The sequence below is a fragment of the Amblyomma maculatum genome, chromosome 2 (assembly GCF_055883805.1).
Source record: "Amblyomma maculatum isolate TAMU_Amacu chromosome 2, ASM5588380v1, whole genome shotgun sequence".
NCBI classification, from domain to species: Eukaryota; Metazoa; Arthropoda; class Arachnida; order Ixodida; family Ixodidae; genus Amblyomma; species Amblyomma maculatum.
The window spans coordinates 370,001-387,564 of record NC_139345.1 but is presented as its reverse complement, the minus strand read 5'-3'; the positions used below and the strand labels follow the sequence as shown (position 1 = coordinate 387,564).

The window sequence follows — 17,564 nt, the reverse complement described above, 5'->3', positions numbered from 1 at the left end:
GTGCCACACACCGAAGGCGGTTTTCAAACGTTCCCACTCTAATCCCCGTCATCGAGACCATTATTCACTTTTCTACTGCGATTTGCTGATGACATTGCCTTGCTATGTAACTCGGGGAATGAACTGCAAATAATGATTGATGACCTAGACAGGAAAAGTAGAAAGGTAGGCTTGAAAATCAATATGCAGAAGACTAAGGTAATGTGCAACAGCCTCGGGAATGAACAGCAGTTTACGTTAGGTAGCGAAGCACTGGAAGAAGTAGGCGAATATGTCTACTTAGGACCGGTAGTAACCGCATATCCGGACCATGAAAAGGAAATAACAGGAAGGATAAGATTGGGTGGGAGCGCATTTGGCAAGCACTCGCAGATTATGACTAGCAGCTTACCGGTATCGCTCAAGAGGAAAGTATACAACAGTGGCATCTTACCTGTACTCACCTATGGGGCTAAAACGTGGAGGATAACCAAGAGGTTTCTACTTAAGTTGAGAACAACCCAGAGGGCTATGGAACGAAAAATGGTAGGGGTAACATTAAGAGATAGGAAGCGTGCAGAGTGGGTCAGAGAAATAACTCAAGTTACTGACATTGTAGTGGAAATGAAGAAGAAGAAATGGGCATGGGCAGGACATGTAGTGCGAAGTGAGGATAACCGATGTTCGCTTAGGGTAACAAACTGGATTCCAAGGGAAGGAAAGCGTAGCAGGGGGCGGCAGAAAGTTAGATGGGCGGATGAGGTTAAGACGTTCGCAGGGGCCAAGTGGATGCAGCTAGCACAGAACCGGGTTAATTGGAGAAATATGGGAGAAGCCTTCGCCCTGCAGTGGGTATAGTCAGGTTGATGATGATGATGATGTACTTATGTACGCACAAACATGCTCACACGCGGACGGTAGGCCGCGAGAGGGCAGACATGTGTAGCTTTAGTGGAGGAACCACTAACCGCGTTCTACACAGTCCAATCGACGCACCAAAGATGCGGCCCGTTAAATTCGTCTGCCAGTCTGATCCACGAGTGTTACTTATGAAATATACTTCAAAGCTATCTTTTTATTTCACTCTGCCTTTCCTCCCTGTCTCCCATCTTCTGCGAAAGTGGGTAGCACTTCTCCAGGAAAGCTTATGTTCCATTTCTTCGAGGCGGCCTCACCAAGCTGCATGCCGGACGTTGCTCCAAGGGGAGAAAGAACCTCAGGCTGTAGCGGCTTCTCTCGCTTCGTTCTCTGCACTCGGCAGATTGGAGACCACCACGAGGCGAATTGTGCTTTTCGGTTTCAACGAAGGCGCCCATTTTTTGATGGCTTTCTTCCAGTGTGTTTCTTTTTACTCGGTCTCTAAAACAAGATATTATCCTAGACGAAGAACGAAGCGAGATAAAAAGGAGGTGTTGCCCTGAAAGAGAGGCGCAGTTTGAAAGGATGTTGTAAGGTTGGCATAGGAAAAAGGTCAGGGCGCCACTGCTTAATGGTCTTGTTGAACGTTACATAAAATAATTGACCGGTTAAAATTACAATTACTCCTTCTGAAATGTGACCGGTTAAAGTGGTCAATTGCAGCGAGAAAAGTAGCTGAATTATTACAGAACAGTAATCGATTACTATTGTATTACTTTCCTTCGAATTTTATTGCCATGACATAAACTCGCTCGAACAATAAACTAGTGCGACTTGCTTTGAAGTTCTTTTTTTTTTTTTGACACATTGGTAGTTTTCAACATGTTTCGCTCTTCATATTTGTCGTCGCTGGTTTTTGCAACATTTCCACGTGAAGACCTCAATCGCTACACTGAAAACTCTCAGTGTGAGCGCTCGCGGGTGCTATACCGGAAGAATACCTTACACACCCGCTCATAGCTACTCAATGCTTAGATGCTGCAGTTTCTACATCCTCTAGAAGCGCCTTCCGTATTGGCGCTGCAGGTAAGGCCGTCGAAGCATTGGAGATTTCATCTGGGAGTCTTCACTCGGAAACATCAAGCGCAGCTTCTGGCGTGGAACCACAGCAGGGTCATTTTACTTCTTCAATCAAAAGCTCCCTCACGCCAGGCTGCCATGTGCACCGCCGTGGGGCCGAACATATTCACAGGCGCATCCTAGCCTTTCTCACAATGAAGTAATTGATTACTGGTAATCAGTTACAGAAAAACAAATAATTGAACGCACAAAATGTGACCATTTAAAAGCAATCGATTACGACAACCTTACAGCGTACTGGGCAGCGATCGATCGCCAGGATCGAAAGAGCCGAATTGACAGCGGAACGGCGCCACCTGTAGGCAGCGTTCAGTGGTGTCGTCAATCGACACTGATGAGGTGAAGTTCTGCGCGCGGTCATCCCCACGTTGCCTGTGTAAACATGGACAGCATAACTTTGGCCGCTCACTCGAACGGCGCGGAACCACATCATGCGCACTTGAACGGAGGGCAGCGCGCCGTCTTGTAGCGTCCAGTGCGACGCGCCAGTCGAGCGTCATATTCGGAAACCTTCACGCACTCTATAGAGTGGCTGGTGTGGTTCGCGTGGTTGGCTCTCTCTTCGCTCCCATGGCGAACAGCGTCGCGTTGCGAAAGAAGCGGCGTTGACCGGGCTTTCCTTTCCAGTAGACAGGGGGGGGGGGGCGGGGGGGGGGGGGGGGGGGGGGGCAGGTGGCAGGGCAGGAAAAGGAACTCGGCTAGCTTGCCGTCCTCACGGAGGCAGAATCGATTCCGCGACGTGACGCAATTGGGGAGCTCCGGGGAAGGAAACATCAGCGGCGCACTTCAGGGGGAGTGAGAGTTGCTGCTGGATACAAAACAGAAAAAAAAAAAAAAGAAAGAAAGGAGGGAAGAGCGAGCCACATGCGACATTGGCCAGTGAGGTCTGGGCGCCTTATCTCCATTGAATAACGGAGAGCCTGCGTGCAGCCTTGGATCCAGGCTACGGGCCGTCGTGCTTTTCCGGCGCGAACAGCAGCGCTGCAGGAGCGTCTGGAGATAAGGCGACTTTTCGAGGCGCGCACGCCCACTGATGAAGGGGCACGTGCGCGCTCGCCAATAATAACGGAGACGACTCTACAGACGCCTGCATGTGGCCATCCAATCTCTTCCCCTGTCAGTCGGCCTCCGTGTGTGGTGATGGGCGAATGAATAGGCGCGCAGTGATTAGAAGCGTGACCGATTTCGAGTGGGAAGCGTGCCTGGTCCGTCGAAGTGTCCCCTGGGATTAGCCGTTCGTTATGCAAGAAAGCAGTTTTCGCAAAGCAGTACTGGCATATCTTCCCTTATTCTTCTATTCTAACGCGTAACCAGAAGCAGTTTATTCAGTGTGATGCAACTCCGCATGACTAAACAATTAATTAATTAAATTGGTTCACAGGAAGGGAAAGGTGCAGTAACTGTCACACTTGCTCTGTGGACACCCGACCCGCGCCGTAAGGGAAGGGAGGAAGATGGGAGTGAAGGGGGAAAGAGAGAAAGGGGAGCCGTAGTGGAGGGCTACGGAGTAATTTCGACCACCTGGGGATCTTTAACGTGCGCTGACATCGCACAGCACACGGACGCCACTTCGTTTCGCCTCCATCACATGACTAAACAAGAAGAGCAAATTTTGTGAAGTCCGATTCACCAGGCCACCTTACGCAGTCACGCTGAGCAATTTCGGAAGTTGGTTTCAGCGGGTCATTATTATTCTCAATATCGGTATTGCTCTTTCTTAGCCATAAAGTAATGTGTCGATGTAAAAGGTATGCTTTTACATTAATTATTTCGTTCGTTTAACGCTTGCGCTTCGATTTAGTATTTCGTTACACTAGACGGAAAAAGCCAGCAGTCCTTTTTTTTTCTTTAATAGCCCTATGAGGAGACAAGTCTACGAGGTTGCGACATTGTAGTCAGGTAAGAGAATGTGATCAGAAAGCTAGCGGGGATAAAGGGGTTACAGCTGCTTCAGGATAGCGCTGATAACGTCAGTTAGAGAGACTGTAAATACTGTAGAGGGTGCAGAAAGGCTGATAAGTTCAACAAGTTCTATTTTTATGTATTTCGAATATTGCAACCCTTCATCAGAGGGCTGCTGCAGAGAAAAGGTGCGTGAGCCGGGGTGGTGCAGTGGTATGACGCCAGACTACTGTGCCGGAGTTCCCGGGATCGAATCCCGGCCTCGGCGGCTGCGTTTCGATGGAGGCGAAACGAAGTGGCGTCCGTGTGCTGTGCGATGTCAGCGCACGTTAAAGATCCCCAGGTGGTCGAAATTACTCCGTAGCCCTCCACTACGGCTCCTCTTTCTCTCTTTCCACTTTCATTCCCACCTTCCTCCCTTCCCTTCGGCGCGGTTCGGGTGTCCACAGAGCAAGTGTGACAGTTACTGCGCCTTTCCCTTCCTGTGAACCAATTTAACTTATTTAACTTTAGCTTTCACGATAAATAAGAAAATACAAAAGTAACAATTCAGACAGCTACACACAGTAGGGAAATCGTATCCAAAATGTGCAAATTTAAACATCGAGTAGTGAAAGCATATACTAATTATACAGTTTGCGGCACATTTACGAGAAATTAGAAAAAAAGACCACGTTGCTTGTCGGGAAAGCGGTTAAAAAGGGTTCGCGCCTTTCATATAATGGTACTTGAATTATATCATTATCCAGCCCCGCCGGGAAGGCGCAGTGGTGACGGCGCTCGACTACTGTTCCCAAGAATGCGGTGGCGGGTGCAATGACGGCCTACAACATATAAATATTCTGTGGCAGGCTAGCCCCACCGCAAGCGGCGGTGACCTACCTGTCCCAGCCCCATCAGGGGAGTTTCTCCTGTCCGCACGAGGCAGCGGAGGTGGCTCAGCTACAGAGCCAGTAGCACCCCCGTGCATTTTCTTTTCCTTCTTCCTACAGCCACAACACTTTAGTGATGCAAAGTGTTCTGGGGCTGGGGCAGGTAGGTCGCCGTCGCTTGCGGCGGGGGCTAGCCTGCCACCGAATTTTTATCTGTTGTAGGCCGTCATTGTACCCGCCACCGCTTCAGTGGTGGACGACGGCTGTTGCGGCGCGCGTCTTTCTTTCCCTCTTCCTTTTCTTTCTTCTCTATTTTCTCTTCTGTCTGCACGAGGCAGCGGAGGTGGCTCAGCGCGGCGGCTGCGTCTCGATGGAGGTGAAACGAAGAGGCGTCCGTGTGCTGTGCGATGTCAGCGCACGTTAAAGATCCCCAGGTGGTCGAAATTACTCCGTAGCCCTCCGCTACGGCCCCTCTTTCTCTCTTTCCACTTTCACTCCCACCTTCCTCCCTTCCCTTACGGCGTGGTTGCGGTGTCCACAGAAAACAAGTGAGACAGTTACCGCGCCTTTCCCTTCCTATAAATAAATCAGGTGGCTCAGCTACAGAGCCAGTAGCAGGCCCGTGCATTTTCTTGTTCTTCTTCCTACAGCCACAGCAACTAGAATTGTTCGCACTGTGAGCTATCGAAATGTAGTTGACTGGCTATTATTTTCAACACGAAGCTTAGACGACGAGCAGTATTTCTTCCAGAAATTTGTCTTCACACTGCTCGTTACTTAACAGTTTCTCCTGCACTTTTGTCAGATATTTATACAATAAAAGAAAATCGATACGTGTCCTCGCTCCGCTATATGAAGCGGTTCAAAGGAAACAACGGCAAGTGGCGTGTATTTCAGTAGATGTCGCTTCGTCTCATTCCCGCAGTTTGAGCGAATGTGTCTTGTGGTCTTATGTAAAGGTGTTGGTGTTTGTTTGTTTTTTCTTTTTTTTTTTTCATTTCCCTTCCCACCGAGTGAAACCGGCAAAAGAAATGGAGCCCGACGTTTTTCTTTCTCTCTCCTTTCTTTTTTCTTTCTTTTTTGTCGTTATTGTGCGGGCTATGACTCTGTCGTAGTGCTCACTACCCGTAATCCGCAGTCGCCCGTCGCGCACAATAGATCAGACCTTTGTCAAACCGATCTTTTGTGTCTATAGCACGGACTGAAAAGTCGGGCGGGTGCCCTCAATGGACGCCTGTTTCCCTTTTTTTTTTTCTTCTTTTATTTCGTTACTCCATCTGACAGCAGAAGTGTGGAACCAGCGGCCAAAGCAAGATAAATACATTCCAAGCCGCGTTTCTCCTATTTCCTCGCGCTTAGTTCTTCTTCGGCTTTGGCGTTATTTTAGCCCATGTGTTGCATTTCATTGAATGAAAGCTCTCCGTTGAACAGTCACGAAAAAGAAGGGGTGTTTTTCGGAGCCTGCCGTGGAGAGCGGAAACGCTCTTGTCGCGGCTCCTTCCTCGTCAGCGCTGACGACCGTCCTTTACCGGCTTGACAGCTGTGAATAAATAAATAAATAAATAAATAAATAAATAAATAAATAAATAAATAAATAAATAAATAAATAAATAAATAGATAAATAAATAAATAAATAAATAAATAAATAAATAAATAAATAAATAAATAAATAAATAAACGGATAAGTTCGACAGTTCTTTCATTTCAAATACATTTTTTTTTTTTCAGTCGGTACCCCCATCCCCTCTTTCCAAAAGGGGTCTACTACTAGGGTTCAGCGAAGTGGCCTGCGTTATCTGCGCTTGCATCGCCTCTTTCTACTTTGCTGCCCGGGTAGGTCAACATAGCTTCGAATTTAAATGCGCTGCCGCAGTGTGGGCAACGAGCCAGAACTTTCTTGAATGAGTAATAATTCCCCTCTTCCTCCTGGCTTCTCACCCGCACAGCTTGAAGGAATCTGCGATTTCGATGCTGTCCCCCTTCCACACCCTCCGGCTTCCCTTTTCTGCTCATCAGCTTTCGCATTCTTCTTTTTTTTTTTCTTTTGTAATTGTGGCTGCTCGAAAGAAACAATCACCCGCGAACTGATGGTGGCCTTTATATGGGCGCGTTTTTCTTTCGCATTTTCGATGGATGGTGTGCTTTCGCGTCTGACACCAATGTGAAAGAGAGAGAGAGAGTTAGAAGAAAAAGCCCGCCAGCTCGGAAAAGTTGACGCAGTGTCACTTCCCTTCGGAAGTACATTTCCGCTTCGGAGGTCACCTTCAGGTCTGCTCACCTCGTGGTTTCATCAATGCCCGCAGACCTAAAAAAACAACTCCAGCAGTGTCAACAGCACACGCTGCGTTCGTGCCACATGGAATGAAACGCGCTGCCTGCCAGGATGGGTTGCTGTTAGCGCCGAATCTCCTCTTTATTGTGTGTGCGTGTGTGTGTGTGTGCGTGCGTGTGTGTGTGCGTGTGCGTGTGCGTGCGTGCGTGTGTGTGTGTGTGTGTGTGTGTGTGTGTGTGTGTGTGTGTGTGTGTGTGTGTGTGTGTGTGTGTGTGTGTGTGTGTGTGTGTGTGTGTGTGTGTGTGTGTGTGTGTGTGTGTGTGTGTGTGTGTGTGTGTGTGTGTGTGTGTGTTCCTCTATTGTAGAGGTGTCTTCACTTGCGTATTGCAATTATGGCCTGCCTATTACAGTTATGGCCTGCCTTTGCACCCTCGGTTGCTCCTCTTTGGATGTTAGCTTCACCATCCCCCCTCCCTCTCTTACACACACCCATACACACACACACACACACACACACACACACACACACACACACACACACACACACACACACACACACACACACACACACACACACACACACACACACACACACACACACACACACCATGACTTGTTCTTTATTTTTCTGACCATTTTATTGTCTTCAGTGTCTGGCTCGAAATTTCGCACGGCGTGATCCCAGGGCTGTTGTTCTCTAAGAAGGAAAGGAAGAAAAAAATCGCTTTAGTGGGCTAGAACGAAGTGCAGCTAAAACTGTTTACTCTCCTAGGCGCACGGTCATAAAGAATCACGCAAATAAGGGGAGAGAATGTCCGTGGAAGTCTGCCGAATGATCAATAACTTGGAACGCTCGCCGGACAACAAGGTCGAGCTAGTTTGGTTGCCCGCACACATGGGGAACGTCTCTCTGCATCTCACCAACCTCAACGAAGTCGCTCACTCCGTCGCACGAGGTCTCGCATATTGTGCCGGAGAGAGTAATGGCGAAGAAGGGGGAGAGAGATGCTGACGAGCTTCAATGACTTAACCGAAGCCTTCTATCTGGCCCGCCGGAACTGCCCTCCGTCTAGCAGCAAAATGTGCAGAGCTCAGGCAGTCGCCTGGAGGAAATTACAAACAAATACATACCCCAACCCGCTGCAGTGCAGCAGGATTTACCCCAAAGTACATATGACACCAACACATGCAAGGTCTAGAAGACAAACATAGCAGCACTTAAGCAAATACTCTGGGCGTGCAAGACACAATTTACAGGTGTTAATCACGATACCCTCTCGTCGAGGTGGTCCGCCGCTCTGCGCAGCTCCAGCCTCAACGACCAACTCTGGGCCGTCCAGCAGGCCCTCGTGGCGGCGAAGCGATCTCGACGTTCCCACGTGGGAGACCTATCGCATTAAACCCTGCCAGACACCAAAGAGTTATTCCTCCTCCTCCTTCTCCTTTAGGCGGACGAGATGTTTTCATATCTTCAATTAGCAGCTAGAGTATACGAAGGTACTTTGTGTCGTGAGTCGTGCGTGCCTATTGGGTTGCTTTTCTCTGCTCCAAGTGTGGAAAATTAGATTTTCTCTTTCGCGTCCAGCTTTTTGCTAAAATCAGCTTTGCATAATCGTTTAGTTCCCACTTTTCTCTTTTCCTTTCGCTCTGAGAGCGCACCGCATAATGCAAAACGGCTTGTCCTCGGGTACACTTGAAGAAAGCGAAAAAAAGGCAGAAAAAAAAGAAATCTGGCTGCCTTTTCGCAATCCTCAGGTGGCCATGAAAATTATTTGCCTGATTCTATAGGTGTTTTTTTCTTTGTTGCAGCAGTTCTTCGTTCAAACTACGCAGATCAACTAGAAGAGCATGTTATTGGTACGGCGGCTCCGTGAAGCTTCGCACTTTTGGATCATTGTATGCTGTAGAAAAAAAAAAAAAAAAGATGAAGCGTTACGCAGGCAGCAATCCGACACGTTCAGCGCTTGCCGAGTCAGCCTTAGCTGCCACAAACGGAAAAGAAGTCATTAAAAGCTCCTCGTCGCGTCGTTTGGGCGGATGGGCGCAGCACCGATTAGGAAGCTTTTCTGCGTCGCAAGAACGGGCGAAAGTTGTTTAAAGAAATTGGTGCACAGGAAGGGAAAGGCGCAGTAACTGTCGCACTTGCTCTGTGGACACCCGAACCGCGCCGTAAGGGAAGGGAGGAAGGTGGGAATGAAAGTGGAAAGAGAGAAAGGGGAGCCGTAGTGGAGGGCTACGGAGTAATTTCGACCACCTGGGGATCTTTAACGTGCGCTGACATCGCACAGCACACGACGCCTCTTCGTTTCGCCTCCATCGAAACGCAGCCGCCGCGGTCGGGTTCGAACCCGGGAACTCCGGCACAGTAGTCGGAAGTTGTTTGGCTGAATTGGCGCGCTGGTTTTGCTTCACGCGCTGAGTCTACAGCTTCTTTATCTGTGGCGCCTTCGTGGTGTTGCTTAGCAACGCTTAAATTCGTCTCCATCCGGGAATCAAACCTCCATCCCTTGGATCCCCAACCGAGCGCTTTACCGCTGTGCCACGCGCCTTGATCGTGAAACGCTCTTCATAATTCCGCTTGTCTAACATGAGGATGATAGCGGGATTCCGCGAGTGACAGATACTGCGATTGGCGCGCAATTTGAAAGTACTAAAGACTAAAATAGTTAAGTCACTCAATTAGGGTGACGTCAAGGATGTGACGTCACCCATCTGCCGTCAGCTATGAGGACCAAGCGGGAACGAGTGCGCTCCAATGCCGCCAGACAGCGCTTCTTGCTTTCCGCGAGTGACAAATGCTGCGCCTTTGCTTTCCTGTAAATGAATTATAGAACGCCGGTGAACTTCGACGCGCTCGACATGGAAGCCAAGGAGAGTTTAGCTGCTAGCGCAGAAGACTGGAGAAATTCTTCAAATCCCGAGGTAGTCACTGCTTTTCACTACGTATATCCAGGCATAGCAGAGCTAAGCCGTCTTTCATTTTTTCGCATCTTTGTTTCTTAACATCTTCTCGTAAGATGTGTACTGCCGTTCTTCTGGATTGAGTAGGCCTAGAAAGTTTATTAGTGGATGGTTAGAAAGCGTGACGACGTGATCCTGGGTCCCATAGCCATATAAATCACATAAGGCCATCTTCCGTGACGTAGATGTCAATGGCGTTCACTTCCGCGGAAATGGCGAGCGAAACAAGCAAGTGCATAAAGCACGATGATTAGGCAGGGAAGAGTGGACCACGAGGCTGGTGTGTGTACCCCGTCGCCTTTGCCTTACGAAAGGTTAAATAATCGGTTTTTGGCCAGCGCGACGCCAGCTGTACCCTGTAGCGTGCCATACGCTCCCTCTGAGCCGTCCGTACCATTCGGTACTCTGACGACATGCTTGGCCGGGCGGTTTCGTAACTAGCTGCACAGCCTGTCCGCCCCAGCCATACCGAGGCCGTTTCTCATCGCTGCCACCGCGCGTGTGCGCGTCCGTTGGTCAAGAGCGAGGTCCATTTTGCTGAGACTAATTGAATTGTTCCAGACCCTTCCTCCCTTCCAGCTGACCCACCTGCCGTAGTGGCCCCGTAATTTACTTTCTGCCGGGGCCGCCGGTCCCCGACACTCCCAGCAGTCACATGACACCAGTGCCACTCCCGGCACCCGTTTTACCTCTTTTTGCCCCGCTCCCGAGTTCCGCAGTAGCCATGCGGGCGGGTTCGCTCCTTCTTTGTATACGGGCACTTTATTGAGGCTGCACTTTCGACCTCGTTCGTCCGGCCTCCAACCTCTCGGGCGAAGCCGCCTGGCGGTTTGTCTTTTAGCCAGCACCGAGTCGGGAAAATGTTTGGCATAAAAAGAAGCGTCTGGAAAAACATTACAGGCCGCAATTCAGAAATAATTTGCTTGTTTTGTGCAGGCTTCCTCGTCGTGTTTTTCTCCTCCTTGGTTTTTCCCTTCTCGTCTCAGTATTTATGTATACTGTGTACAGCATAAAAATGTCATCAGAGCGCATTACAGACGTTACGATGCGTCCTGGTACGTGAACTGGGTCCGAGGCGCATGCGCATTCGCAGCCCTCTATAGTCTCGTTCTATTTGTCTCGCTTGACGAGAAGCGTGAGGGATCGAGGCACACACGAATGGAAAATCGGCCTATTCTCTGCAACTTTCCTGGAGCGAGGTCCAATGGTTGAAATAAATCCGGAGACCTTCAGTACGGCGCCCATTTCTTTCTTATTTCTGTTATTCTAGAGCCTTCACGCGTTCTTTCATGGAGTGCTTCAGGTGTTCGCCACGTTTCACCACGGCAATCACTAAGCTGTTTACTTACAAAAAAAAATAAAAAACGTCGACAATTACGCTTTCTCAAAAATGCTTTTCACCAGCGTAGCTGCTTGTTCTTTCGCAATTAGGTAAGGGGACCTGCCAAATCGGTGGATCAGCGGTTAGGGCGATCGACTGCTGCACCCAAGGATGCTGGTTCGAATCCCGGCCGCGGCGGACCCGTTTCGATAGAGGCGAAGAGCAATGCGTCCGTGTGTCAGTGCACGTTAAAAGAACCCCAAGTGGTCGAAATTTCCGGAGCCCTCCATCACGGCGTGTCTCGTTCTTCAGAAAATGGCATACCAACTCGCCCAAGCATCAGTTCTAACAACTTTCATTTCTAGTACATCGGGCCCTATTAACTCTTTGTCTGTCCATCATTGTGTTCTTGTCACCTACGTCGCCATCGCCCTGTGCCAAGCTCGAACCCTTGCTTTCGTCGTAAGGGAAATGCGCTTTCCAAGACAAATTCTGCAGTTGCTGGGGGTTTCCAGCCATCGCAAGGTCACTGCTCACGAATCTGCCAGATCCTGAAATCTGAATGGAACAGACAAGCTCGGTCAGCGCCTGTCCGTGTTGTCTTCCTTCCGTCCTTGTCCAATCGCGCTGTTCCTCGTAACCTGAGTCACTTTGAGACGTTATATCGCATAAACTAATACAAATCTTGCTTCGAAAGCGCTTTGAAGGCTCCTGACTGCCTGTGACGGGACGCGACTGGTTTCTTGACGTCGCTGGACCCATCACGTGATGTGTTGCACTACAACTGATGCACCAGCAATCTTGCTTTCAAACTATTCACATTGCAGCCCCCCCCCCCCTTTCTCTCCTTTTTTTAGATGTCATGTCGTTGTACTTTTGTTGCCTATAACAGGGGGCTAATCGGTGGCTTTCTTATTGCGTTTGTGCGCGTGCATGTTTCATTCTTAATCGTTGCAAATTCCGTTCGCCGGTCAGAGATCGCTCCTCTTCCCTGGGGCCTAATGGCTGCCGATCGTAGGAGGTCAACTTGTTTACGGCGTGAGCGCTCGTTCGCCTAATTCCCTCGGCGCCCTCGAGACCGTGCTGCGGGCGGCCAAGAGACAGTGTTGCGGCCATCGACGGTCGGCCGCGAGCGATTAACTTTTCTCTGTCCCCCCACATTTTTTTTCTTCTGCCACCGCGAGGTGTTTATTATTTCCCTTTCTTCTTCTTTTCTCCCTCCCCCTCCTCCTCCTCCCTTTTCTTCTTCTTCTTCTTCTGTGTCGTGCTCTCTGCTCTACTGTCATGTCGTTGGTTAAAGATCATCTCGCGAGCCGCGGCTTTAGTTCATTTTGTGCCCGCTGCTTAGCGCCATCCCGATGATGGGTGTTGTATTTTTTTTTTATTATCCGTCTTTGTTTTCATGGGTTTCTTTCATTTTTGTTTTGCTTCGATCGCTTTATGGCGAGCGATTCTCGAAGGCAGCTTGTTTGAGCATCAACGCGCGGTCTTTCGTCGACATCCCCGAAGTGTCATTAGGGCGGGCCTTTCATGCGTGAACTTTTTTTTCTTCGATCTATTTCTTCGGTTCTTCTTTTGAAGGTTGCCTAGTTTTGGTATTGATGATGTTGATGATGAAAACGTTTATTGAAAGCCAAGCAAACTTTAAAGTAAAAAAAAATAATAATAAACGATTTCGAATTGTTGCTCTTTATTTGTTTTGTGTAGGCATTCGGCGGTAGACGGATGCGGGCGAGCTTCACCTTGCGCGGAGTTTTCGTAACGCGCCGGATGACGTAATGCCAGCGCACTCAGACCAATCAGGCGGTCTGTCTTCGTGCAAAAAAAAAAAAAAAAAAAAAAGAGCGAAATTGCGGTGAAATCTACATTAGCATCTGCTCATTTTTAATGCTTCGGTGGCAGCCAGAAAGGGAACAGAGTGTGGCGCTTTATTTTGCAGACGCACGCGCATACACACGCACGCATGCAAGCACCTATTATATTCTTTTCATGAACATCCGCATCGTTGCGTCGTGAAACTGGCATTCGAAAATTTTAAATATTATTCGGGGAGCGACTTCTCATTTTAGATAATCGAATTTTCTTTTTTTCTTTTTTTGTTTCCCTTGTTCGCTGCAGCCGTTTGATTGTTCTCAGATGGGGCTTTCGTTTGTTCTGAAGGAACCGTTCAGATGGCTGTGAACGTGGCAAACGGCATTATGGAATCGATACTCAAAGATGCTGAAAACATGCGGCTTCGCTTCATTTTTCTTCGTTTATGCAACTCTGCTAAAAGGGGTTCACGTGCTGTCAGTATGCAGATATTGGCCACAACTCTATAGTGCTACTTTATTTCCTTCTGTAGAGCTTCCGCATGCGTAGACCTTGCAATATTATGATGTGATAGGAGGGAGGTGCGCTTACCGGTGATAGAAGGGAAAATTCCTCGTTGAAGTGCAGGTCATCGCATTAAAAAATTTTAAAAAAGCTCTCAAAGTGCCAGCGAAGCGTATTTTCATGCGTTCGTCGCCCTTACGTTTGAAGCCTCGTTTTTTTGCTTAATTCCTTGCCCTTTGTTCACGCTTCAGAGTACTCATCGACCTGCCCCGGCGTCTTTAATGTTTCTTATGCTCCTCTATTTTTTTTTTTCTTCTCCACACATGCTTTTCCTTTCTCTTGTGCTTTGTACCTGGAAGTCTGCTCTGTCTTGGACGCCTTCTCTTTTGCTTGTATCCTCCCCCCCCACTTTTTTTTTTTTCTTTTTTGCCTCGGGTGGTTGGGAATGGGTTTCCTTCCGTCGCACGACGCCGAGAGCAGCCTCCTCGTTTCGATGGCGAGACGATCTAAATCAGCGCCTCCGCTGCCGCCCCCGCGTCGAGGCTTGTGGCGGGCCGGTCAAGTGGAGCGCGAACGACGGGACGCCCGGCTGCCCAGCGACGCGGCCGCCGGCGTCTCACCACTTCCTTCTTTTCCTTGTCTCCCTTCACCCAGACTTCTCGCCCCGTCGAAGATTCGGCCTGGAAGGAATGGAGGCAGCAAGAGGTGCTGGACTGGCAAACGGGAGCTGCTGCTCTGCCTCTGGCTGAAGGAAAAAGGAACGAAATAAATTGCGCCCGGGAGGTGACAAGGTGTTTTCACTGGCAGTTTTGTTCGGGAACCCTTTTCGTTTTGTCGTTCCAATTCGGCCCTGCCTTCTGGATGGTAATCTATGTCTCGGTCGAACAAGACTTGCGGTTCGCGCCTTAGAATATCGCGTTTCTCGCACCTCCTCTGGAAAGCTCCTTTTCTTCGTTGCCTGGGATGCCTCATCGTCATCGTACCCCAGCAAGGCTTTTGTTGCGCGATGAATCACGGGACTGATTAATGTGGTATGCTTGAATAAAAAATCGTTTCAGCATGCTTTCCTCCGACACTGAAACTGCTTCAATGTTGCCAACGCATCGAGCAGACTCCGCTGCTCGCTTGTCCCTGTCTGAGCTCTGTAAGCTTCCCGCGTCCATATCGCACTGTCGACAAGTCTTCACACATGGAGCGAATATTCACATCAACTCGCGCGCTTGTCATTCTTCTCGTCTTCCACCAGACGTGGAGACTCAGCACCATAGTACGTCTCAAACATAGCACTCGTTTTCGGAGTTAACGAATATGCCACGATCAGTGCCGATACATGGGACACCATTTTCGACGAGACCTCTGCGCGTTGTGTTTTTCACCGATAATAGAGCGTGTTAGCATAGGGTCCGCCATCACCACTTACCGAGGCCTCCAACCGTCATGGCGTACGCGCAGATGTCGATTCCATCAGCGTATGGGCATTGGCCCTTGACGGTTAGCATTGACGGCAGGCGCTATGCTACCGCTCTCTAACGTCATCAATCGAGGTCGTTTTAACGAGAACGATGTGCTTCATACGCGTGAAACGTGCGCGAGATGTTGTCATGGCAACCACACGGACGTTTATTGCGCAGCATAAAACGTACTAAACTTTGATATACACAGAAAACTGCTCTTTCATCATTACTTGGGCATTCAAAATCGAGGTGAAGCCTTCTTCAAAACTGCAAACAGCCGCAGTCGTGTTCTCCGCCGCTGCACCCGAAGAAAGATATACAGCGTGCAGTGAATAGGAAACGGGAGGGCAGGAAATTAAGAAATTAACGTCTAGAGCGAGCCACGCGCGCGCTCCGGACAAAAGCACACCGATATAAAAAAAAATAAAAAAAAATCAGGGCGGGCAAAGGCTGCGTCGTTGCTTGAATCGCGAAAATAGCCGCCGGTGCCGTAAGGGGCAGAGGTGTTGAGAAATTGTAATGGTAGGCGGCAAGATCTCTGCGGGCAGCAAAGGAGCTGGCGGGGAAGTGCGCGATCTCAGTGGCGCGCCGGCAAGAAATCGCCTCGTGCCGCCCTTGTGTTCGCGGGCGGCTCATGGAACGACCGGAAAGCTGAATATATTGGCAAACTCTGGCTGCCCTAACCGCTGTTTATGGCTACGAGTATCTTGGTTTAGTTTCTTTGGGGAAGTATAGCATTCCTCGCGGAATGGACATGCCCCTTGGTGCGTTTCTTCGTTCATTTTTGATCTGCTGAGGCCGCTGGCGGAACTTTTGCGCTCTAGAAGGAAGTAAAAGGGAGGGTGCGCATTCTTGGGCTTAAGAGTACCAAGAAGTTAACGTATAATAGCTTGACCTCAATTTCGGAATAAATAAGCTTAACGTCAGCTCGAGGCAGAATTGCGTTAGTGTCCAACGATTTATGTTGTGTTTACGAGATCCCTCTGCTTTCTCCGTTTTCTAACATACTTTTCACTTTTATGATCTGTTTCTCCTTGTCATTCATTTTGCGTTTTCTGTGCATCCCTAGGCTCCACAGGGCGACTCTTTCACTGTCCCTTGCTATTTTGTGCGATCAACGAATCAGAGATCAAAGGTGTCCCTGTAAAGAATTTTAAATCTGTTTTTTTTTTTTTTTTTTTCCTATTTTGACACCAGTGCGGGTGCTTATAGAACCATCTGGAATTATCAGGCCCCGAGTCGTAGCAGTAGTCTTTTCAGCCTCTCATACATCTGAGCTTATAATTCCTCTTTATTATTTTGAGACAGACATTTTAGGTACCTTATGTAGCATATAGCGTAAATCCTTATGATGAAAAAAAAAAAAAAAAGGAATAAGGGTTTATAGCAGAAAGCTTTATGCTGAAAAATGGAATAATGGATTCGACACTCTTATTGTTGAGCAGCTCAGCATTGTACTTATCTTTTTTGTTGTTATTGTTGTGGTGTTGTTATGGTTCTTGTTGTTGTGGGTTTTTGCGCCAAAACAGGTGTTATTGTGGCGCCGTTTTATTCTCGCTGCCTGAATGTTGCGTTTCTTGGCACCATTTTTGGTATCTTTCGAGCGTAGCTCGTACTCAACATCAGCACATCTGCGCCGCTCTGGGTGTTAAACTTGCGTGCGCGACGCTGGGGATGTTTGCATCATATAATGGTAGACACGAAAAAGCAAGCTGGCTTTACAGAAACCGATCAGCCGAGCCCGAAACCAGTATCGCCCGTTTTCAACGAGGTTAGAATATAAATAATGGAGCGCCGCTCCGGTGCTCGTTGCTGGCGCTGACAACAGTCCCACATGATCTTGAACCTTCCTGGCCCTCTTGCTCGTTGGGTTCGGGGCTTGCTTGCGCTGGCGTGGCTCGCTGTTGTTTCCACGGACTGAGAAGTTGACTCGCCTCACTTCGTTTGCGATTCGGGTCTATCCGTCGGCGCAGCCGCGGGCCAAGCATTTGCCGCGTGATGCAGGGGCGCTGGGCATCGCCCCAGTTTGCAGTGCACTTAGTATTCTTTGCTGTTCCTCCACGTCGAATGCTCTGTTTTCCTCCGCCTTAATCGTATTTTCCTGCTAGCTGCGCGTAGCTTTCCAGCCTTTGTTTTCTATTTTGTTTGGCGTCTCTGGCGATAAATGCGCCATTACCTTGTTTACACGGGGCCGGGAGTATATGCAAATGGACGAGCGATGCCAGTTCACCGAGATAAGGCTCCGTAATGGTCCCCAGCCTTGATTGAGTCTTCTCGAGGCACGAGATAGCTTCGCCGGACGATGAAGGAGGAGGCTTCCGTTCGATGTCTTCCGCCAGTCGCTCAGGTGCCATCATTCAGGGGGAGCCAACGATTCCGGACCATTTGTTCTCCGCCCGCTCGGAAGTACAGTCTAATACATTTATGATGGGAACAGAACACCTTGCGTGTTTTCTCTGTGCTCGCTGGCGTTCTGCGTGCTGCTCTG

At 49.0% G+C, this 17,564-nt stretch overlaps 2 protein-coding genes across 6 annotated transcripts in view; both read left to right on the top strand.

Annotated features, from left to right (window-relative positions):
- Positions 1 to 14,712, top strand: part of LOC146197790 (uncharacterized) — a 76,119-nt gene extending 61,407 nt beyond the window's left edge. Inside the window, exon 2 of the mRNA XM_084593025.1 lies at positions 14,277 to 14,712. Coding sequence (XP_084449151.1) covers positions 14,277 to 14,531 — 255 coding nt within the window. The 3' untranslated portion in view covers positions 14,532 to 14,712. The remainder of the gene's footprint in view (positions 1 to 14,276) is intronic.
- Positions 1 to 17,564, top strand: part of LOC146197787 (protein unc-13 homolog B-like) — a 363,959-nt gene that overhangs the window by 186,509 nt on the left and 159,886 nt on the right. The gene's annotated exons all lie outside the window — the stretch shown is intronic.